This window comes from Bufo bufo, chromosome 9, assembly GCF_905171765.1.
Source record: "Bufo bufo chromosome 9, aBufBuf1.1, whole genome shotgun sequence".
Classification (NCBI taxonomy): domain Eukaryota; kingdom Metazoa; phylum Chordata; class Amphibia; order Anura; family Bufonidae; genus Bufo; species Bufo bufo.
In genome coordinates this window covers 36175176-36200669 of record NC_053397.1, presented here as the reverse complement: position 1 = coordinate 36200669, position 25494 = coordinate 36175176, and the positions used below count along the sequence as shown (strand labels likewise).

The window sequence follows — 25494 nt, the reverse complement described above, 5'->3', positions numbered from 1 at the left end:
ATAACAATTGCCTATTGTAATTGGTTATATGTGAACCACGGGTGGTGACCTGTATCATATAAAGGTTTGTAGTAAGCACTGTATACTAGGCTTCACAAAGACTACATCGTAGTCGAAACGTTGCTGCTATTATTGGTCTTTTTTGTACATATGTCATGGACCAACAACAAATAAAGAATTAATGGTGAATGATGCTGCCGTCACCTACTATTTGAACGTCTATCGTAGGCGACAGTGGGTCTGGTGCCTGAGACAGGCTGATGCATATCTCCTGAATTGAGTCAGTAAGGTACATTAGTGCTGCTCTACATACATTACACTACCCTAAGGGTAAGTCATCAATATGTAAATCCCAGAGAACCCCTTTAAGGGTCCATTTACACGTCCGCAATTCTGTTCTGCATTTTGCGGAACGGAATTGCAGACCCATTCATTTCTATGACCCGCACTTCCGTTCCCGAAAAAATAGAACATGTCATATTCTAGTCCGCAGAATAGGCATATTCTATTAGTGCCGGCGATGTGCCGTCCGCAAAATGCGGAACGCGCATTGCCGGCGTCTGTTTTGTGGATCCGCAGACACACACGGACATGTGAATGGACCCTAAAGTGAATCTGTCACCAGCGACCTACCTATCCAACTATTTGCATAGACACACAGCTGTGGATCACCTGATTAAAACTGTTTTTCTTTTGTTGATCTGAGGCTCTGTTAACATGCAAATTAGGAGCAAGGAGGGAGTTACTATTGCTCTTGTTGCACTAAAGCTCCACTCTTTTCTGTAGCCAGCTCCCCCCTCGTTGCTTTTCCACTACCTGGACTTGTCAAAGCAGACAGGGAGAGACTGAACATAGAAAAAAGTGGAGCTTGGATGCAAAGACTGCAATGATGACACCCTCATTGCAAAAGCCCAAGTTTTTATGGTACATTATTTTTCATGGCACATACCCTATATTATACATACTGAAGGCCATACATACCGTTATAATGATCAACACTGATGTTCACTGGCCTGCTTAAAAAAAACAAAAAAAAAACAGACTAAGTCAAATAAGAACTGTGCATTGTCTTTGTTTTATTAAAATAAAAAAAAAGTCAGAATGATTCCAATTTTTCCTTTAACCCCCTTATTAGTTCTACCAGAACTTTAACAGACGATTTTTGATTGCTTCCATAATACAATATATACGTCATAAGCAGTACCGTGTATTATAATGTCAGTGCTATATCAACAGGCACCATCAGGAGCAGCCTAATGGGTATACACTGCAGGCAGGCCTGGGCCATGATTTCATTCGCAGGGTGCTGAAAAGAGACAGAGGGAGCCCCCTCCTTCTAAAACTACTTAGATTGGTTGCTATTGACTAGGGCTGCACGATATATCGCAAAAGTAATCGAATCGCGATAATCGGCAAATGCGGTTTGGCGATTCGGCCGAGCCGAAAATGCCGCGATTATTATATATGAAGGGGCCCCTATTGATAAAGTCCTCTGTCCTATTGATAACAGGTCCAGCCTCTGTACTTCCTTTTACAATGAATGCTCTGCAGCGACGAGCGGGAGCGAGCGAGGCAGCGTGACTGACGTCACTTAGTCACGCTCCTGCTTCCTGAATTAAGTGGGAGGAGCGTGACAGTGACGTCAGTCACGTGCCGGCCGGCTCGCTCTCTGCCGCTCTCTGCACTGCAGTGCATTCATAGTGAAACTGTGAAAGTACAGAGGCTGGCCATTTTATGAATAGGAGAGTTAACACATGAAGGGACACATGGGGCCATGAGGGGGACCAGCATAAGATGCTATATGTGTGTCTTATGCTGGCCCCCCTCGTGGCCCCATGTGTCATAGCACACATCCCCCATAGCAGTGCCCTCCGCAGGTCCCCCATAACAGTGCCCTCCGCAGGTCCCCCATAACAGTGCCCTCCGCAGGTCCCCCATAACAGTGCCCTCCGCAGGTCCACCATAACAGTGCCCTCCGCAGGTCCACCATAACAGTGCCCTCCGCAGGTCCACCATAACAGTGCCCTCCGCAGGTCCCCCATAACAGCGTCCTCCGCAGGTCCCCCATAACAGCGTCCTCCGCAGGTCCCCCATAACAGCGTCCTCCGCAGGTCCCCCATAACAGCGTTCTCCGCAGGTCCCCCATAACAGCGTCCTCCGCAGGTCCCCCATAACAGCGTCCTCCGCAGGTCCCCCATAACAGCGTCCTCCGCAGGTCCCCCATAACAGCGTCCTCCGCAGGTCCCCCATAACAGCGTCCTCCGCAGATCTCCCACATAACAGCGTCCTCCACAGATCTACACCTCCACAGATCTACACCTCCACAGATCCCCCACATAACAGTGTCATCCACAGATCCCCCACATAACTGCGTCATCCACAGATCCCCAACATAAAAGCGCCATCCACAGATCCCCCACATAACAGCGCCATCCACAGATCCCCCACATAACAGCGCCATCCACAGATCCCCCACATAACAGCGCCATCCACAGATCCCCCACATAACAGCGCCATCCACAGATCCCCCACATAACAGCGCCATCCACAGATCCCCCACATAACAGCGCCATCCACAGATCCCCCACATAACAGCGTCCTCCACAGATCTACACCTCCACAGATCCCCCACATAACAGTGTCATCCACAGATCCCCCACATAACAGCGTCATCCACAGATCCCCAACATAAAAGCGCCATCCACAGATCCCCCACATAACAGCGCCATCCACAGATCCCCCACATAACAGCGCCATCCACAGATCCCCCACATAACAGCGCCATCCACAGATCCCCCACATAACAGCGCCATCCACAGATCCCCCACATAACAGCGCCATCCACAGATCCCCCATAACTATGTCATACCCAGCCGCGTCAGCGGCTCATATGGGAAAATCCAAGCAAATAGACCTCTAGCACAATTCCCTTAAAATATCGCATCGCACATCGTTATCGCAATTTTTAGGGCCCTAATCGCAATCGCACAAAATTCCCATATCGTGCAGCCCTACTATTGACTGTGCCATTTAAGGGGATAAACTTCTGTTGATCTGAGCAGTTAGAGCAGGCAGATGGGGGGGGGAGGGGTGTCACGCCATGCAGATTAAAATTTGCCCCCTAATTTGGACTCTGGTATGTCACTCATATGTGAGTAGAATACTGTAGACCTGCGGTCAGAGAGGAATTGATAGTATCACATGACACTATAATGCTTTGAATTTAGGTCATTACTCAGCTCTTTAAAGAAGAAAAATTAGTAAAGTATATGGATTTCACACAGTCGGGTCCATAAATATTGGGACGTCAACACAATTCTAACATTTTTGGCTCTATACAGCACCACAATGGATTTGAAATGAAACGAAGAAGATGTGCTTTAACTGCAGACTGTCAGCTTTAATTTGAGGGTATTTACATCCAAATCAAGTGAACGGTGTAGGAATTACAACAGCTTGCATATGTGCCTCCCACTTGTTAAGGGACCAAAAGTAATGGGACATAATCATAAATCAAACTTTCACTTTTTAATACTTGGTTGCAAATCCTTTGCAGTCAATTACAGCCTGAAGTCTGGAACGCATAGACATCACCAGACGCTGGGTTTCATCCCTGGTGATGCTCTGCCAGGCCTCTACTGCAACTGTCTTCAGTTCCTGCTTGTTCTTGGGGCATTTTCCCTTCAGTTTTGTCTTCAGCAAGTGAAATGCATGCTCAATCGGATTCAGGTCAGGTGATTGACTTGGCCATTGCAGAACATTCCACTTCTTTGCCTTAAAAAACTTTGGCTGCTTTTGCAGTATGCTTTGGGTCATTGTCCATCTGCACTGTGAAGCACCGTCCAATGAGTTGTGAAGCATTTGGCTGAATATGAGCAGATAATATTGCCCCAAAACACTTCAGAATTCATCCTGCTGCTTTTGTCAGCAGTCACATCATCAATAAATACAAGAGAACCAGTTCCATTGGCAGCCATACATGCCCACACCATGACACTACCACCACCATGCTTCACTGATGAGGTGGTATGCTTAGGATCATGAGCAGTTCCTTTCCTTCTCCATACTCATCTGTGAAGGCTTTTTTAGATGTTGTTTGGCAAACTAATCTGACCTTCCTGTTTTTGAGGCTCACCAATGGTTTACCTCTTGTGGTGAACCCTCTGTATTCACTCTGGTGAAGTCTTCTCCTGATTGTGGACTTTGACACACATACACCTACCGCCTGAAGAGTGTTCTTGATCTGGCCAACTGTTGTGAAGGGTGTTTTCTTCACCAGGGAAAGAATTCTTCGGTCATCCACCGCAGTTGTTTTCCGTGGTCTACCGGGTCTTTTGGTGTTGCTGAGCTCACCGATGCGTTCCTTCTTTTTAAGAATGTTCCAAACAGTTGTTTCTCGTGCACGGCATTGGGGGACACAGCACCATGGGTATACGTCCAACTACCACTAAACAAAAAAAGTGTTGGCTCCTCCCAGGTGGGCTATACCCTCTCCACAGGCACGAGGCTATTCAGTTTTTAGTCTAGTGTCCGTAGGAAGCAGACCTGTCTTGCTTTTTTTTGCAGGTCCTGCTGTTTTTTTTATTTATTTATTTTTATTCTTTTTTTCTCTCCGTTATACCTGCTGCAGGCTGGGGCTCCATCGTGTTCCACTTTAGTTTGGCCCCCCCCCCCCCCTGCGGGCACATACTTCTGTGCCATCGCCGGTCACCCAGTCCCCACAGACTGCATCCGCAGTGGCTTGCCAGCATTCCCACGGTTCCAGTGTTGAGTCTGCCGAAGGGGTGACCCTGCGGCGCCCGAAGACATCTGATGGTGAGTATATTGGACAGTGAGTATATTGCCCTGTCCCTCCACCTTAGCTGGGGGTCCTGGGAAGCCTCCATCTTCCTCCAAGCCAACCCCCCCTTTTTTTTTTTGGGGGGGGGGGGGGGGGGGGGGGGTTATATTCTTGTTTCCCCTCCTTTCTCTTCCCCCATGGTTGGTTTTTCTCTCCTCCTTGGCCACACAGTCTTCTCCCCATGGCCCGTTCCCAGCTCCCAGGTGCTCCGTTTGCCCTGATCCGCCCATCCCCAGGCGTCGCTTCTCCCCCCCACCCCCACCCTCCTCACCTAGTTTTGTGGGTCCGGAGGGCCCTCTGTCGGCCGCGATTTGCCCCGCCCCCCTCGCTCCATTCCCGGCCACCCCATAAATAGAGGCCCGGCTTTTGGGCCTGCTAGGCAGCGATCTTCTCGACCCCTCCTCCTTGCTTCCCGGGCATTTCTGACCCCGCGCGGCCCTCGGGAGGGGGCTATCTCCTCCACCCTTTCCTGGTCTAACGTGGGTTTGCTTCATTTCTCCTGCAGCCCTCCTGACCAACTCTATGGCTGCTGCAGCCCCGCTTTGGGGAACATGGCATCCGGGTCCAGATAAGACAGCCTCTGCTGGCTGCTCTATGAGGGTCTCCTCTCCCAGCCTCTCCTCGGATCGCCACGTGTTTTCATGTGCGTCCGCTGTCTACGAAGGCTGCCATGCGGTCAGCCTGTCCCTGCTTGTGTGCAGTACCTCTTCCCAGACCCCATCGTGTCCCCTGACCAATCCTTTTGTGTAGGTCCCCCCCTGAATGAGCTCCCTCCCTGTCAAAGCCATGGGAACCTTGTCAGACTCTCCCAATCACTGGCGGAGTCGCTGGACCGCTACCTACCCAAATTGCGGCCACCTCTGGCCTCCCTGCAGATGGGGCACGCTCAGATACCGGGTCCGGCAAGGGGTAGCTCACAGTACAACCTCGGGTGGTCTCAACAGGGTTCCACCCCTCCTCGGCATCCTCGGGTCCTCCCCAGGACAGTCCTGAGGCTGGTGACGAATCCTTTCCTGTCACCCCATCCGTTGCATCTGGGGACACTTCTGCACAGATTCCCTCAGAACAGAGCATCAGGCGGTCTTCCTCCATACAGAAGCCCTCTGGGAGGTCAAGACTAACGTGCACGGAGGAACCTCTCCTACCCAGGGTTGGTATCCCCTCTAGTGGATTTTTGGATGGCGCTCCCCTGACTGCACAGGTAAGGCAGCCGTCCCCGTGTTTAGCATACTGAGTCACCTACGTGGTGTCTCTGGTACATACGCCTTCTCCTTAACAGGGGGGTACCTGCACCACTGCCATAGGCTGTACCTGACAAGCCTTCCTGGTTCCCCTATACCAGGGGCTATGCTTTACACATTTGAGAGTGTTTCCACCGGGTGCCCATCCTGGTGCTCGCCACTCTACCTTATTACAGGGGGTTCCTGTTCTAGGCAAGCTGTTAGCTCAGGCAAACGCCTCCTGTAGGTTGGCAAGTAAAAAGCAATTATATCTGTCTGTTTCCAGCCACCTTGCTCCTTTCATAGGTAGAGTACCCTACTCCAGATGCTGAAGCCATTACTCCTGGCTGGCTCTATGGTGTTCCATGCGGCACTATTTCTCCCTTCCGGGCGAGATATACAGGCCGCCTTCAATTGCACCTGTCTGTTCCCTGCCACCTTGATCCCTTCATTGGTAGAGTACCTGCACCATATCCAGATGCTGTAGCCGTTACTCCTGTCTGACTTTATGGTGTACCATGTGGCATTTTCTCTCCCTTACCGGACGAGATATTGAGTCCTCCTCCAATTGCCGTGGCCCCAACCCCCACCTTGTCGGTCTAGTGCTACTTCTGGTAGCTCCTGATCTGTTCTGATCCGGCGGGTGGTCCACATACAATCACGCTCCCTACACCATGGCCAGGTGGTTGTTGGCCTTTGTGCTAGGGTTGCTCTTGCCCATCTCTATAAGGTACTATGGTATGCTGCGCTCTGCGTTACCCCATGTTATAGAGGAGTACTCGCGTTGTTTCCTATTACAGAGCGGCCCATTCCTGGTGGAGTACAGGGATCTCCACTGGATCTTCTACCTTGTTGGGGCACGTAGCTTGGTGAGCACCGGCCGCTGCAGCAGTTTTCGGTCATCGCTGGATGTCCTTCGCCACACGGAATCCTTCTGGGGTCAACGGCATTTATAGTCGCTGGACGTCCTCCCTGACGGGTCAGGGACATGACCACTGAGCGCCACACACCTGCCTGGTAGGTGAACTTTCAGCTGATTGCTCTGCCATCGGACAGGGTCCCGTAGTTCCTTCTGGGTCCAGGTGTTCTCGGTATTCCCTTATATTCTCTGCTTAGTTGTACTACATGACAGAGGGGCAGTCCCCTTGGACCTTGCTGTCGTCTGCACCTATCAGGTACTTTCTCCCCCCTGGGAGTTTTCAGTATGCCGGTCACAGCTGGTTTCTACATTTCTGTGTAGTCTCACCCGACTTTGTCATGGTGACTTCTGCATTCCTTATGCATATGGATGTCTGTCGATTTAGTGGTACATCCCGAGCTGCTGTACTTGCCCTCTCTGGGACAATGTATACAGTTTGCTAGTCACTATTCTTGGAATGGCTAGTTGTCCATGGCCAATGTCCCTTCGCCTATGGTAGTTTCATTTCACCTTTCCTGGATATTCTGGCTTGCGTTGTCTTCTGGTGGTTCAGCTCCTGGTTCCTTGTGAGCCCATCCCGGGTACTCCTTCTGGAGTCCCTGTCCTCGTTCATTTGACCACTCAGGCTCTGCATGACAATCGTTTTTGGTTTTTTTGGAGGGGGGGGGGGGCGTGGCCTGGGTTGATTGTTCCCTTTATGGGTTCCAATAGCCTTGTGGTCCTCTTGGGATTCGTGTCTCTTTTCCCATCCTCCCACGTCAAGTACCTGGTATTGAGTGGTTTAGTGCTACGGTTTGCAATTCCGCCGTATGGTCTCCTTCGGGAGGAACCTCCTCCTGTTTTAGAATCCTTCCTCCTTAGGCTACTTTCACACTTGCGTTCATAGCGGGCCCGTCTGGTATCTGCACAGACTGATCTGCTCCTATAATGCAAACGCTTAGATCCGTTCAGAACGGATCCGTTTGCATTACCATGAACAAAAAAAAAAAAAAAAAAAACTTTTTTTTTGTTCATGATAATGCAAACGGATCCGTTTTGACTTTACATTGAAAGTCAATAGGGGACAGATCCGTTTGAAAATTGAGCCATATTGTGTCAACTTCAAACGGATCCGTCCCCATTGACTTACATTGTAAGTCTGGACGGATCCGTTTGCCTCCGCACGGCCAGGCGGACACCCGAACGCTGCAAGCAGCGTTCAGGTGTCCGCCTGCTGAGCGGAGCGGAGGACAAACGGTGCCAGACTGATGCATTCTGAGCGGATCCGCCTCCACTCAGAATGCATTAGGACTGGACGGATCCGTTCGGGGCCGCTTGTGAGACCCTTCAAACGGAACTCACAAGCGGAGCCCCGAACGCTAGTGTGAAAGTAGCCTTAGGCTGATGGAGTACTCTCCTACTCCCATGTCTCAGTCCAGTGTGTCCCTGCTGAGATTTCCTGGGCCTGTATCTGGTTCCTTTTTTCCCTGATACTTCATATGCCCAGAGTTTCCTCAATGATATCTTTTTTTCAGAGGCTCGAGCCTCGTCTCCTGTTTTTGGGACTGGGTATTGCAGATGAGCTAGTGGCCATCTAGCAGCCCATGTCCCCAGCTCTATGCACTAAATCAAGGTGACAGGTTCCCTTTAATCACCCCCTCCATTTATTGTAAACCATCATTGCTAAACATATCTACAACGAAAAGGTCATGAAATACAGAACATGCCAGCTTTCAGAACTCTGCAGCATGTTTCCTAAAACTATGGGGCACATTTATTAAGACTGGCGTTTTAGATGCCGGTCTTAATAAAGACGCTGGCCTCTCCATAACTTCAGCACATCCAACGCTAGTTCTAAATGTAAGACAGCTTCCGAGCCATCTTACATTCAGACCATTTTCTACGCCTAAAACAGGCATAGAAAGTGGCAAATGAGACGGGCCTGACAGGCCGCCCCCTTCCCCGCCCACAATTTTAGAACCGACGATGGTGGGGCGAAGTTGCAGATAGCAGCACAACTAATTGCTGCGCCGCCATCTGCGCCTGAAATAAGTCTAATTTAGGCATATTTCAGCATAATATAGGAGGGCATCATAACATTTACACCAGACAACTGAAAGAAAACATCGATACATCTCCCCTTTATAACTTTGTATATCCTACCTCCCTTCAGTACATGATAAAAATGGCTTCCTTCACACACCTCTAATGGTAGTTAGGTGAACAGGCATTTCTACAGTTACCACTCAATGGCAGCTGTAAAATCTCTTTGCGCTGAGCTCCCCCTAATGGTGGCTGCAGAAAAAGGTCAAAAAGTAAAAGGAGTTCATAGCTGGGATCACTCACTTTCAACCCTGTAGAAGTAGTGTGGTCTATCTCCATGGTATTACATCATTGCTGGAAGGCTATACTCTTACGTACAGCTTCCATAAAAAAGTACCCTGTCCCGTCAGACACTGAAGGTGGCACACCACTCATTAAGGGTAGGGTGCAAAGTCTTTTGTGTGCAACCTGCTTGGAAGTGGTGTCAATCGGGCCTTGTATGAGCAAGCATTTTCTTTAATTTTACTGAAGCAGGGGGTTGCAATTTAATGTGGTCCTCTGATCTAAATAAATGCTGTCATCTCGCATCAGTCATCTGAAGTCAGGGCATGGTCAGAACAGTACACGAATTCCTTGTTTTTCAAATAGATGAAAGTTGCCCATTACAGCACAACCTTCTTAAGAAATTTTATGGTCAATTCACCGTAAAACCCTTTTCTCGTAGTAGGCATTGGGGGACACAGCACCATGGGTATATGTCCAACTACCACTAGGAGGCGACACTGGACATACAAAAAGTGTTGGCTCCTACCCGTTGGGTATACTGTCTCCACAGGCACTAGGCTGATCAGTTTGTACCAAAAGCAGTAGGAGAGAGAAGAAAGGCAAGGAACCAACAACTCCCGTACTGGGAAAGATCAAGAGACCAGCCCGGAGAAGCGGAAGTAAAAAACATAGGGTGGGATCTGTGTCCCCCAATGCCTACTACGAGAAAAGGATTTTACGGTGAGTACAAAAAATCCAATTTTCTCGTGCATGGCATTGGGGGACACAGCACCATGGGACGTCCCAAAGCAGTCCCCGAGGGTGGGAAATGAACAGCCATGCCACCGGTTGGGCATACAGGTGCAGGAGAACCATGTGACCCAACAGGAGAAAAGCACAGAATAGGCAAGAAGGCTCATAACAAGGGAGAAGTGTAGGTACTCTACCTATGAAGGGAACAAAATGGCAAGTTGGTGCCCACTAGAACCAAACAGAGGCAATTGCTACAGCAATTGAGAGTGGCCTCTATATCTCGCCCGGAAGGGAGAAATAGTGCCGCACGGAACACAATAGAGCCCGCCTGGGATATTGGATACAGCATCCGGAGATGGTGTAGGTACTCTACCTATGAAGGGAGCAAGGTGGCTGGAAACAGACAGGTGCAATTGCTACGGCAATTGAAGGCGGCCTGTATATCTCGCCCGGTAGGGGGAAATAGTGCTGCATGGAACACCATAGAGTCAGCCAGGAGTAATGGCTACAGCATCTGGAGTAGGTGTAGGAACTCTACCTATGAAAGTAACAAGGTGGCTGGAAACAGAAAGATGTAATCGCCACGGCAATAGAAGTCGGCCTGTATATCTCTGGTTCAGGCACTACAAAAGAACTTTTAGAGGCCGAGAAGGGTTACCAACCCCACAAGAGGCGTTTGCCTGAATTATCAGCTTAGAACATAGCCCCTGGTATAGGGGAACCAGGAAGGTCTGTCGTGTACAGCCTACGAGGGCGTACGTACCAGAGACAACACGTAGGTGTCCCAGTTGCTAAGCACGGTAATGGCTGCCTTACCTGTGCAGTAATTACCTGTGCAGGCAGGAGAGCGCCATCCGAAAGTTCACTAGAGGGGCACCAACCCTGAATAAGGTAGGTTCCTCCGTGCACGTTTGTCTTGACCTCACAGAGGGATTCTGTATGGTGGAGGACTGCCTGATGCTCTGTTCCGAGGGAATCGGTGCAAAGGTGTCCCCAGAGGCAACTGACAGAGAAGGCTTCGTCACCAGCCTCAGGCCTGTCCTGGGGGTGACCCGAGGATGCGGAGGAGGGGTGGAAGCTAGTTGAAACCACCCGAGGTTGGTCTGTGGGCTACTCCTTGCGTGACCCTGTATCTGAGCGTGAGCGTGCCCCATCTGCAGGGAGGACCCTGGAGGGGCGGGGGTGGGGGGAACGGAATTTGGGATTGGGAGAGTCAAGCAAGGTTCCCATGGTTCGACAGGGAGGGAGCCCATTCAGAGGGGACCTACACAAAAGGGTGGGAGGGGGGGGGGGGGGGACAAGCTGACCACATGGAAACCTCCGTAGACAACGGACGCACGTGAAATACGTGGCGATCCGATAGGGAAGCTGGGAGAGGAGGCCCTCAGAGCAGCAGGGCTGTCCTATCTGGCCCCGGATGCCACGTTCCCAAGAGGTGCTGCAGCAGCTCATAGATCAGGTGGTAAGGGCTGCAGGAGAATGAGGCAATTGAGAGAGGGGAGGGAGGAGCCTGCAGAAGCAAATCAGCCACAGGCTGCTTACCAGACCCCAGGAGCTGTATCCCAGCGCGCCCCATGCAGGAGAGCAAGATGGCGACCCGGTGAGAGAAGGAGCCAGCAGCAAGAGGAAGAACCACCCCTCTGAGACAGAGCAGGGAACCCGCGCTGGAGCTGGATTGGACAGGCAGGAGAGGCCCCTCCCAGGCTCCTCCCACGGAGGGGAGGTGACAGAGCAAGCCCGGGAAGCTCAGGAGTGGGCGGGGTGTTGCGGCCTAGTAGGCCCGAAAAGCCAGGGCCTCAATTAGTGGAGCACGGCCAGGGACGAACGGTCGCGCTCGAGCTCCGGAGCTGCCGCGACGAACGGGGGCCAGGTGGGGGAGAGAACTGGAGAAGCGACCCCCCAGAGAGAGAAAAACGGAAGAGGAGTGTGGGAGACCCTAATCCTCCCCGGGGAGGAGTGTGGGAGACCCTAATCTAAGGGAACATACTCACCCTCAGACGTCTTCAGGCGCAGCAATAACCACCCCCTCGGCGGACTCAACACGGGAACCGTGGGACTGCCGGAATTCCAGTGCGGAAGCAGATTTGGGGACTGGGTGGCTGCCAGGCACCTGAGTACGCGCCCGCAGGGGGGCAACTAAAGTGGAACACGATGGAACCACCCCTGCAGCAGGCCAGAGCCTGCATAGAAGAAAAAAAAAAAAGTAGCAGGAAGACCTGCGCAAAAAGCAGGTCAGGTCTGCCTCCTACGGACACTAGAACAAGACTGATCAGCCTAGTGCCTGTGGAGAGGGTATAGCCCAACGGGGAGGAGCCAACACTTTTTATGTCTAGTGTCGCCTCCTAGTGGTAGTTGGACATATACCCATGGTGCTGTGTCCCCCAATGCCATGCACGAGAAATGTGTGTCTGAACAGAAAATGTAGATGCACTAACCTTGGCAGAGGTGAAGATGGTCGTCTTGGTTTCTGCTCGGTCTTGTACCCAAATGACACAACAGCGTAAGGACACACATGTCGAGGTCTCTTGAGAATTTCATCAAATCCATACTCATAAAAATAATACTAAAAAATATAAAATAATTTATATTTTTTATAAATTCTAGCATATTGCATCTTTATATTATATCTACACAATCGGGGTGGTTCGGTTTTCTCAACATGCGCTGTGAATGACTGGGGACAACGGTGTATGGAAAAGAGTATCTCTGACAGATCCAATAGCTTATTGATGGACCAGGATGTCTAGGAGTAAGATCAACAAACGATAATCCTATCAACAATCTCCTACTGGTTGGAAAATTTGAAAGGGATTTTGGTGGGTATTTAACTGGTAATATATAGGATACAACTGGCACATGCATACCAATAAGGTTCAAATATTGTGTGTAGGACATTATGTGCTCTATCACCTAATTTATGATTTTTATTTACATTCCTTGATACTACATCAAGGGTGCAGCAAGGACTAAACACATTGGAAACTTTGCATACAGCATAATGGCTTAATTAGTAGGTTAAGAGGAGAGTCATTGATGAGTGGGGCATTCTAAATAATGCCACTGTTAGGCAGGCAAAGTGTAGTGTAAGTGTAGGAACAATCTTTTCGAATAACTTTTTAACCTCTCCCAGGCAGCTACCAATAAACTGTTAGATCCTAACTAGTGTTGAGTGAAGAGAGCTTCGTATGCTTCATCCGAAGTCGCATTCAAAACTTCAGAATACTGTATAAAGATTAATCTCTGTACAGTATTAGAATGTATGGGCTCCAATGAGGCGAAGATAGTTATTCGCGAAGTCGCGCGTGACTTGGTTGAATAACTTCGGTAGTTTTTTTTTAAGTGGAAAACCCTGACCTCCTAATTCCCCAGACTTGAACCCAAGTGAGCATCTGTAGGACCACCTTGTATGTCGTGTTCACCCTCTCCAGCAGCTTGTGAGATATACTGCAGTCAGCATGGCTCCAGATACCTGCGACAACCTACAAGGACCTTACTGAGTCACTCCCGCCCGTCTAGCTGCTGTCCATGATGCACACAGCAGTTACTCTGGATATTAGCTGGTGGTCATAATGTGACTCGACTACAATTATAAAATTATTCAAATCCAGATGCTGTTTTGAAAATTGTAGAATATGTTTCGTGAAATAACCTCTAAGCTTTAAATACATTAGATTCATGCTTCTCAGTAAGATAAGCCACTGCCAGGAATTTGCCCGAGTCCTACTCTCCTTATTCCGACTGATAACATGGCTCAGTGGTTAGTACTTGTGCCTTGCAGCGCTGGGGTCTTAGGTTTGAATACGACCAAAGACAACATCTGCATGGAGTTTGTACAGTTGTGTTCAAAATAATAGTGTGTTTAAAAAAGTGAATAAAGCTCAAAAATCCTTCTAATAGCTTTTATTTCCATACACACAAATGCATTGGGAAGACAACACATTCTATTCCAAATCAAAACATGGTGACAAATATGAAATTTGTGTTGTTCCTTTAAAAAAAATTGAAGAAGTGAATATTAGACTGTTCAAAAAAATAGCAGTGTTTGTATTCTTCTTTACAAACTCAAACATTCACTATATAAACTGAAAAATGTTTGAAGATTTTGCTTTCCTTTGAATCACTTAACTAATATTCAGTTGTATAACCGCTGTTTCTGAGAACTGCTGGACATCTGTGTTGCATGGAGTCAACCAACCTCTGGCCCCTGTGAACAGCTATTCCAGCCCAGGATGATTGGACTACATTCCACAGTTCTTCTCTCTTTCTCGGTTTTGCCTCAGAAACTGCATTTTTGATGTCACCCCACAAGTTTTCTATTGGATTAAGATCCGGGGATTGGGCTGACCACTCCATAACGTCAATCTTGTTGGTCTGGAACCAAGATGTTGCACGTTTACTGGTGTGTTTGGGGTCGTTGTCTTGTTGGAACACCCATTTCAAGGGCATTTCCTTATCAGCATAAGGCAGCATGACCTCTTCAAGTATTCTGATGTATTCAAACTGATCCATGATCCCTGGTATGTGATAAATAGGCCCAACACCGTAGTATGAGAACATCCCCATATCATGATGCTTGCGCCACCATGCTTCACTGTCTTCACAGTGCACTGTGGCCTGAATTCAGTGTTTGGGGGTCGTCTGACAAACTGTGTCCGGCCATTAGACCCAAAAATAACAATCTTACTTTCATCAGTCCACAGAATGTCTCTTTAGGCCGTCAATGTGCTATTTGGCAAATTGTAACCTCTTCAGCACATGTCTTTTTTTCAACAGTGGGACTTTGCGGGGGCTCCTTGCAGATAGCTTGGCTTCACATAGGCGTCTTCTAATTCTAACAGTGCTCACAGGTAACTTTAGACCTTCTTTGATCTTCCTGGAGCTGATTGTTGTCAGAGTCCTTGCCATTTTGGCTATTCTTCTATCCATTCAAATGGTAGTTTTCCGCTTTCTTCCACGTCTTTCAGGTTTTGGTTGCCATTTTAAAGCATTTGCGATCATTTTAGCTGAGCAGCCTATCATTTTCTGCACTTCTTTATATGTTTTCCCCTCTCCAATCAATTTTTTAATCAAGGTACGCTGTTCTTCTCAACAATGTCAGGAACAACCCATTTTCCACAGAATGTCTGAGAGAAATGCACTGTAACCATCATGTACAACATTTGCTGCCTTCCTTCCTTAAGTGAGGGCAATAATTGCCACCTGTTTTTCAAATAATGAATGACCTCACTAATTGAACTCCACACTGCTATTATTTTGAACATGCCCCTTTCAATAAGTGATTGAATTACAGAGAATCAGCAGCATGCATGTCATGACTGTTGGATTTCTATTACTCTACTACACCTGCTAGTAAATTATTTGCCATGTGGAAATATCATTTCTACCAAAAACAGTGATTGATCAGGTTAGTGATGTCTGACTGCTATTATTTTGAACACAACTGTATGTTCTCCCCATGTTTGCGTAGGTTTCCTCCAGGTACTGCGGTTTCCTCCCACACTCCAAAGACATACTGATAAGGAACTTAGATTGTGAGCCCCATTGGGGACAGTTTGATGCTAATGTCTGTAAAGCGCTGCAGAATATAGTAGCGCTATATAAGTGCATAAAATAAATAACACATGCTGACTAATGTGCAAGCATGTGTACATTAGATCAGAACTAAGCACCCACTTGGTCAATATCCATCTCATGTATGGCTGACCTTAGGTCTGATGCTTTTATATCCCACACATACTTTAAAAATACATCTTAAATCTATACGTACAAAACTGATTATATATACAGATAAACAGTACCTGAGTGCGTTCAAATCCCCTGTAGGACAGCAAAGATGTAACTGCATTCATGTTCTTTAATACATGACACTCATGTTTAGGTGCTGGATCCAGAACAGAATTGCCAAGAAAAGACTCCTGAGTATTCCTAAAGTTTTCATAAATGGCTTTCATTTTCCCCTATAAAAGGAAATAATGCAATATAAACCAAGTAACCAAAGACATTTTTAACAAATGCTTATTCCTGAAAGGAGTTGTCAGACAGGTGCAGGTCCCAGAGGAGCTTCCAAAGTGAAACAAGAGCGCACCAAGCAAGCGTGGTCACCGCTCCATTGCACTTTTATGGAACATCCAGAAACGCTGAACCAGCGATTGGCTATTTTTCGGTGCTCTAAAAGAAACGAATGGAGGGTGGCCGTGTGCTCTTTTTCACTATGGGAGCTCTGTTCTAGAAATTGGTGTGGATACTAGCAATATGACACCAATGTCTCAGATGAAACAATCCTTTTAACAGAATGACATTAATGGAATCATTCATTTTTGCACCAATGGGAACTGATAACCCAGAATGTTAGGTTATACAATGTCCATGTATCCCATTTACCCCCTAAATGGCGGCTATAGTCAACTTAACTTTTATCCATTGCAGACTGAGAAACGTAGTTGGTGAAAAAGAATCATTCTGTCTGAAGAAAAAAAAGAAGACTATGTTCTGCAAAAGCTGCAATGGGGGAGTAGTGATGAGTGTCATGGCCTCACCCAACAACCATGGTGTAGTGATCTATATCTTAACTACAGTTCTTTCCCAAGTAAGGCTATGTTCACACAAGATTAGTGATGCAAGTAAAAATACAAGAAAAATGTATAAACAGGGTTAGATTATCTCAACAAAGACCAGTAGATGAGGAAAAAAAACAGTGGGACCGTATGGGTGGCATAACAGCACAACGGCATGCATCAGAGGCATCCATTTAACGTACTCATCCAAGAGTGAAGGAAGGTTTTCACCGTCACATCAGTTGGGGAGCCTTTACTGTAAGAGCAGTGAGACTATGGAACTTTCTACCACAGGTTCTTGTGATGGTTGACAAATTCAAAAAGGGCCTAGTCGCCTTTTTCAAAAATAAATTTCACACGTTATGGGAACAAGATTTCTGGAGAAGGGACATTGATGCAGGGGTTCCTTTTCCTTCCTCTAGATAAACACAGTAGGATGGTATGTTTGACTTGGTGGACAAGTGTCATCTTTCAAATATGTGAAATTAACCCTATAAATTATGGGAGAAGGCATGTCACAAACACTGCAACCCCTTCCTCCTAAATTACTGATTAAGGCTCAAGTGCCAAAACAAAAGACTGTTGACACAATATAAAAAACAGCACATAAAAGGAGTAGAGATTAAAATTTTAAAATCTACCTTTATTACTTTAAATATAAGAATACATCCAGTTGCTCCTCCTTCTAAAGGATTGACTCGCAATAAATCAGCAAACTTAGACAGGTAAACCCCTGTGAGAAAAGAAAAAAACAAAAATGTCTGAGACAGGCACGTACATCTTTTTGCACCCTATTTAACATCTTGCTTCGTAACCAAGATAGTCAAAGTGGAAATTTCAACCCCACACAAAAGTTCAAGTCCCACACTACTCAAGGCTTAAAGGGAACCTGTCATGTGGATATTTGATTATAATATAACTAATTATATACAATCATTAACTACTAAAAAGTCTTAGATGTATTCACTTACTGGTGTGACAGATGGTTACCTCATAATATACACACAAAGATGTCACACGCCGCATGCTAATGAGCTGATTTGAGTCCAGCGTGATGTCAGTGAGTCCAGCATTTTTTTTTAATTCAGAGCTATAGCCACTCCTTCCCACCTGCTGCTGATTCATATGGAAAATAACTGTCAATCAGCAGCAGGTAGGCGGGGAGAGACAGCAGCTCATGAATATTCAGGACTCATCATTATAAGCTGGAGCTTTTCAATACAAGATGTTGGCAGATTGACTGGGTCAATTAAAGAAAGTGACCCAGCATTTTGCTAAGAGAATCAGTCACTTATTTATGTTGCCCTTAGTTAGGACACCATAAAACTGGTGACAGGTTCCCTTTAACCACTCAAAAGGGTTCTCTGAGATTTTACAACCGATTACCTATCCTTAGTATAGGACATTTTTGGACATGGCGATTCCCGGTGTTTTTTTTTGTTTATTGTCTTAAGCTTTTAATATTTTAATGTTTTTTAATTCATTTATTTTTTACCTTTATAACATATTTTTTACCTTTATAATCCCCTTAGGGGGCTAGAACCTGGTATCTTTTGATCCCATGTTTCATTAGCCCAACAGAGATCTATAAGGGTGAATGGCATTATAGCCCACTCCCTGCTAAGCTGTGCCTCGTGCACAGCTTAGCAGGAAGCTTTCCATGGTAGGCCTGGGAAGCTTCAGCAGCTCCCAGGCCTCCATTGTAACCGATCAGACTCCTATGATTTCATTGAAGAGGCTCTAATCGGAAGGCAGACGGAGCTGCATCCCTCTGCCTGAGGGGTTAAATGACAGGATTCCTCGTGGTGGCAATTCCCCCGTCATTTGCCGGGTGTCTGTTGTATTATACAGCTGGCACTCACCACGTATGGAGCTGGCTCACTGTAGTAGCCCCGCTCCATAAAATATCTCAGCCACGAGATATACCGATACGTCATGGTGGTTGAAGAGGTTAAAGGGCCTCTGTCAGCAGTTTCCTACCTGTGAAACTGGCTGACCTGTTGCATGTGCGCTTGGCAGCTGAAGGCACTTGTGTTGGTCCCATGTTCATATGTGCCTGCATTGCTGAGAAAAATTGTGTTTTAACATATGAAAATAAGCCTCTAGGCGAAACGGGGCATTGCAGTTACACCTAGAGGCTCCTGTTTCTCTGTAACTGCAGTGTCCTTTGCAATTTGATTGATTAACAGGGCCAGGAGTAATGATCCCTGCCTGGCTCTGTCAAAGTGCAGAGGGTGCAGCAGTTGCAGAGAAAGCAGAGCCTCTAGGAGTAATAGCAACGCCCCGTTGCTGCTAGAGGCTCATTTGCATATATTTACAATTTTTCTCAGCAATGCGAGCACATATGAACATGGGACCAACACCGATGCCTTCAGCTGCCAAGTGCACATATAAAAAAAAAAAAAAAAATGAAAATTTGAGCTGTGGATATACTCGGACACTTCTGTTTAGCATGACTAGTATGTAAATGGATTCATAGATATTGGCCACAGAGCGAATCTTGCTGCATTTTAGTTGTTCTTACCAGAACAGAAAATCTGTTAGGCTACTTTCACACTAGCGTTCAGAGCGGGTCCGTCTGATGTCTGCTCAGACGGATCCGCTCCTATAATGCAGACGTTTGTATCCGTTCAGAACGGATCCGTCTGCATTATAGTTTGAAAAAAAAAACGAAGTCTGAAAATAGCCTGAACGGATCCGTCCAGACTTTACATTGAAAGTCAATGGAGGACGGATCCGTTTGAAGATTGAGCCATATGGTGTCCTCTTCAAGCGGATCCGTCCCCATTGTAAGTCTGGACGGATCCGCTTGCCTCCGCACGGCCAGGCGGACACCCGAATGCTGCAAGCAGCGTTCAGGTGTCCGCTCGCTGAGCGGAGGCTGAACGGTGGCAGACTGATGCATTCTCAGCGGATCTGCGTCCACTGAGAATGCATTAGGGCTGGACGGTTGCGTTCGGGGCCGCTTGTGAGCCCCTTCAAACGGAGCTCACGAGCGGACACCCGAACGCAGGTGTGAAAGTAGCCTAAGTCTGTTATTATACTTTTTCTATCTGTGTAATCTACAATATAATCCTACAACTATAAAACTGTAGAAACCATGAGCATCTGGGTGAATTCAAGTTATAGTTTTGGTTTTACACTAGCAGCAAATATCACCCGTTATTATCCATTACAGAAACATCACCCAAAGCAAATTGTCTTTATTTAAAAAAAAATGTTAGACGTCGGTCGGTGGGCGGAGACAGCACATTCGGAGCAAGCAGGAGGAGCCGCTGCTGGAAGAAATTGGTAGATAATGATGGGGGAGGGCAGCCGCGGACTCAGTTTTTAAAGGCGATGACGTCAGCAGCTGCTGCCCCCCCCCACCAAGCCCCATACTGTATGTAATGTCTCCTTTTGTGGCTGCTGCCAGCTGCCCCCATACTGTAATGTCTCCTTGTGGCTGCTGCTCTCATCATCATGTCTCCTTGTGGCCCCCCATACAGTATAACGTCTCCTTGTGGCCCCCCATACAGTATAACGTCTCCTTGTGGCCCCCCATACAGTATAACGTCTCCTTGTGGCCCCCCATACAGTATAACGTCTCCTTGTGGCCCCCCATACAGTATAACGTCTCCTTGTGGCCCCCCATACAGTATAACGTCTCCTTGTGGCCCCCCATACAGAATAACGTCTCCTTGTGGCCCCCCATACAGTATAACGTCTCCTTGTGGCCCCCCATACAGTATAACGTCTCCTTGTGGCCCCCCATACAGTATAACGTCTCCTTGTGGCCCCCCATACAGAATAACGTCTCCTTGTGGCCCCCCATACAGTATAACGTCTCCTTTTGGCCCCCCATACAGTATAACGTCTCCTTGTGGCCCCCCATACAGTATAACGTCTCCTTTTGGCCCCCCATACAGTATAACGTCTCCTTGTGGCCCCCCATACAGTATAACGTCTCCTTGTGGCCCCCCATACAGTATAACGTCTCCTTGTGGCCCCCCATACAGTAGAACGTCTCCTTGTGTTTTTTCTTTGAAACGGGTATTTATCGCGATATACATCGTTATCGCGATAATTTTTTTGAATATCGTCATCGTCTGAATATTTTTGATATCGTCCAACCCTACTGCCACCAATGATTATAATACTGGGGGGTTGAGGGGGGGGCGGGCGCACTGCGCCACCAATGATAATTAACCCTTAATACAGGAGGCGGGTACTGGCAGCAGATCAGTGGCAGTTAACCCCTCAGGTGCCGCACCTGAGGGGTTAACTGCCGCTGATCACAGCTCCCAGTCAGAGGCAGGATGTCTGCTATGCGATTTTGCTGCCGGCACCTGCCTCCTGTATTAAAAGTTAAAGACTACCTTATATGGGTTCGGACTTTGTTAAGTAGCAGGCAACACAGAGCGGCACCCAGGGATGTCCCAGCACTTACTATTATTCCTGGGCGCCGCTCCGTTCGCCCGCTGTGCGCCTGTGCCCCATTACAGTCTCCTGCAGTCCTGCTCCATATGCTAAATTACTATCGGAGCAATGGGGAGGAGACAGCAGCTTCTCTAGTGGGAGTTCCTTCTCCCTGCGCTGTAGCACTGTCCAATCGCAGCGCAGGGACAAGGAACGGTAATAGGGCACAGGCGCACAGCGGGCGAACGGAGCGGCGCCCAGAAATAATAGTAAGTGCTGGTAAATCCCTGGGTGCCGCTCTGTGTAGCCTGCTGCTTAAAGTCCGGACCCATGAAAAGTACTCATTGGTGGCGCAGTGCGCCCTCCCCTCCTCCGCCACTCTCTCCCCATTGGTGGCAGCAGCGGCACAGGGGGGAGGGAGAGACCGCTATCTTCTCCCCTGTGCTGCTGAGGGAACATGAGCGCGCTGACAGCAGCGCGCTCATGTTCAGAGATACTAGACTGCGCAGCAGCACAGCCCAGTATCGAAAAAATGGAAATCCCGGTATCATATCGATACCGGGACAAAAGTATCAATTGGGTATCGAAATTTCGATAACAGCAACCCCCCTAATCAGGGGGTCTTCAAATGTGACATGGAAACTTAAAATGATCCCAGTGAAATCTGCCTTCCAAAAACCATATGGCGTTCCTTTCCTTCTGCGTCCTGCCGTGTGCCTGTAACAGCAGTTTACGAACACATATGGAGTGTTTCTGAAAACGACAGAATCAGGGTAATAAATATTGCGTTTTGTTTGGCTATTAACCCTTGCTTTGTTAGCGGGGAAAAAAAATTGATTAAAATGGAAAATCTGCCAAAAAAGTGAAATTCTGAAATTTCATCTACATTTTCCTTTAATTCTTGTGGAACACCTAAAGAGTTAACAAAGTTTGTAAAATCAGTTTTGAATACCTTGAGGGGTGTAGTTTCTAAAATTGGGACATTTATGGGTGGTTTCTATTTTCAGAAAAATTTCATGATTTGCTTCTAAACTTCTAAGCCTTCTAACTTCCCCAAAAAAAGAAAATGTAATTTACAAAATGATCCAAACATGAAGTAGACATATGGGAAATGTTAAGTAATAACTATTTTAGTAGGTATCGCTATCTGTTTTGAAAGCAGAGAAATTAAAATTATGAAAACTGCAAATTTTTCCAAATTCTGGGAAAATTTGGTATTTTTTATAAATAAAAATGAAATATTTTGACTCAAATTTACCACTGTCATGAGTACAATATATGACGAGAAAATCTCAGAATTGCTTGGATAAGTAAAAGCGTTTTAACCACCTCCGGACCGCCTAACGCAGGATCGCGTTCCGGAGGTGGCAGCGCTGCGCACAGTCACGCATATACGCGTCATCTCGCGAGACGCGAGATTTCCTGTGAACGCGCGCACACAGGCGCGCGCGCTCACAGGAACGGAAGGTAAGAGAGTTGATCTCCAGCCTGCCAGCGGCGATCGTTCGCTGGCAGGCTGGAGATGTGTTTTTTTTAACCCCTAACAGGTATATTAGACGCTGTTTTGATAACAGCGTCTAATATACCTGCTACCTGGTCCTCTGGTGGTCCCCTTTGTTTGGATCGACCACCAGAGGACACAGGTAGCTCAGTAAAGTAGCACCAAGCACCACTACACTACACTACACCCCCCCCCCCCATCACTTATTAACCCCTTATTAGCCCCTGATCACCCCTAATCACCCCTGATCACCCCATATAGACTCCCTGATCACCCCCCTGTCATTGATTACCCCCCTGTCATTGATCAACCCCCTGTAAAGCTCCATTCAGACGTCCGCATGATTTTTACGGATCCACTGATAGATGGATCGGATCCGCAAAACGCATCCGGACGTCTGAATGAAGCCTTACAGGGGCATGATCAATGACTGTGGTGATCACCCCAAATAGACTCCCTGATCACCCCCCTGTCATTGATTACCCCCCTGTCATTGATCACCCCCCTGTAAAGCTCCATTCAGACGTCCGCATGATTTTTACGGATCCACTGATAGATGGATCGGATCCGCAAAACGCATCCGGACGTCTGAATGAAGCCTTACAGGGGCATGATCAATGACTGTGGTGATCACCCCATATAGACTCCCTGATCACCCCCCTGTCATTGATTACCCCCCTGTCATTGATCACCCCCCTGTAAAGCTCCATTCAGATGTCCGCATGATTTTTACGGATGCACTGATAGATGGATCGGATCCGCAAAACGCATCCGGACGTCTGAATGAAGCCTTACAGGGGCATGATCAATGACTGTGGTGATCACCCCATATAGACTCCCTGATCACCCCCCTGTCATTGATTACCCCCCTGTCATTGATTACCCCCCTGTAAAGCTCCATTCAGATGTCCGCATGATTTTTACGGATGCACTGATACATGGATCGGATCCGCAAAACGCATCCGGTCGTCTGAATGAAGCCTTACAGGGGCATGATCAATGACTGTGGTGATCACCCCCCTGTCATTGATTACCCCCCTGTAAAGCTCCATTCAGATGTCCGCATGATTTTTACGGATGCACTGATAGATGGATCCGATCCGCAAAACGCATCCGGACGTCTGAATGAAGCCTTACAGGGGCATGATCAATGACTGTGGTGATCACCCCATATAGACTCCCTGATCACCCCCCTGTCATTGATCACCCCCCTGTCATTGATTACCCCCCTGTAAAGCTCCATTCAGATGTCCGCATGATTTTTACGGATGCACTGATAGATGGATCCGATCCGCAAAACGCATCCGGACGTCTGAATGAAGCCTTACAGGGGCATGATCAATGACTGTGGTGATCACCCCATATAGACTCCCTGATCACCCCCCTGTCATTGATTACCCCCCTGTAAAGCTCCATTCAGATGTCCGCATGATTTTTACGGATGCACTGATAGATGGATCGGATCCGCAAAACGCATCCGGACGTCTGAATGAAGCCTTACACGGGCGTGATCAATGACTGTGGTTATCACCCCATATAGACTCCCTGATCACCCCCCTGTCATTGATCACCCCCCTGTCATTGATCACCCCCCTGTCATTGATCACCCCCCTGTCATTTATCACCCCCCTGTCATTTAGCACCCCTCTGTAAGGCTCCATTCAGATATTTTTTTGGCCCAAGTTAGCAGAATTTTATTTTTTTTTTCTTACAAAGTCTCATATTCCACTAACTTGTGTCAAAAAATAAAATCTCACATGAACTCACCATACCCCTCACGGAATCCAAATGCGTAAAATTTTTTAGACATTTATATTCCAGACTTCTTCTCACGCTTTAGGGCCCCTAGAATGCCAGGGCAGTATAAATACCCCACATGTGACCCCATTTCGGAAAGAAGACACCCCCAGGTATTCCGTGAGGGGCATATTGAGTCCATGAAAGATTGAAATTTTTGTCCCAAGTTAGCGGAACGGGATACTTTGTGAGAAAAAAATTAAAAATATCAATTTCCGCTAACTTGTGCCAAAAAAAAAAAATTTCTATGAACTCGCCATGCCCCTCATTGAATACCTTGGGGTGTCTTCTTTCCAAAATGGGGTCACATGTGGGGTATTTATACTGCCCTGGCATTCTAGGGGCCCCAAAGCGTGAGAAGAAGTCTGGTATCCAAATGTCTAAAAATGCCCTCCTAAAAGGAATTTGGGCACCTTTGCGCATCTAGGCTGCAAAAAAGTGTCACACATCTGGTATCGCCGTACTCAGGAGAAGTTGGGGAATGTGTTTTGGGGTGTCATTTTACATATACCCATGCTGGGTGAGAGAAATATCTTGGTCAAATGCCAACTTTGTATAAAAAAATGGGAAAAGTTGTCTTTTGCCAAGATATTTCTCTCACCCAGCATGGGTATATGTAAAATGACACCCCAAAACACATTCCCCAACTTCTCCTGAATACGGCGATACCAGATGTGTGACACTTTTTTGCAGCCTAGGTGGGCAAAGGGGCCCATATTCCAAAGAGCACCTTTAGGATTTCACAGGTCATTTACCTACTTACCACACATTAGGGCCCCTGGAAAATGCCAGGGCAGTATAACTACCCCACAAGTGACCCCATTTTGGAAAGAAGACACCCCAAGGTATTCTGTGAGGGGCATGGCGAGTTCCTAGAATTTTTTATTTTTTGTCACAAGTTAGTGGAAAATGCTTATTTTTTTTTATTTTTTTTTTTTCATACAAAGTCTCATATTCCACTAACTTGTGACAAAAAATAAAAACTTCCATGAACTCACTTTGCCCATCAGCGAATACCTTGGGGTCTCTTCTTTCCAAAATGGGGTCACTTGTGGGGTAGTTATACTGCCCTGGCATTCTAGGGGCCCAAATGTGTGGTAAGGAGTTTGAAATCAAATTCTGTAAAAAATGACCTGTGAAATCCGAAAGGTGCTCTTTTGAATATGGGCCCCTTTGCCCACCTCGGCTGCAAAAAAGTGTCACACATCTGGTATCTCCGTAATCGG

General features: G+C 47.3%; 1 protein-coding gene across 4 annotated transcripts in view; it reads right to left on the bottom strand.

Annotated features, from left to right (window-relative positions):
- Positions 1–25494, bottom strand: part of TASOR (transcription activation suppressor) — a 96542-nt gene that overhangs the window by 57764 nt on the left and 13284 nt on the right. For 3 of the 4 annotated variants that reach the window (XM_040408700.1, XM_040408702.1, XM_040408703.1), the window contains exons 5-8: positions 17214–17305; positions 15817–15975; positions 12454–12581; positions 982–1016 (exon numbers count right to left, since the gene is read on the bottom strand). In XM_040408700.1, the coding sequence (XP_040264634.1) occupies positions 982–1016; positions 12454–12581; positions 15817–15975; positions 17214–17305 (414 nt within the window). The remainder of the gene's footprint in view (positions 1–981; positions 1017–12453; positions 12582–15816; positions 15976–17213; positions 17306–25494) is intronic. The other variant, XM_040408701.1, reaches the window with a different exon arrangement.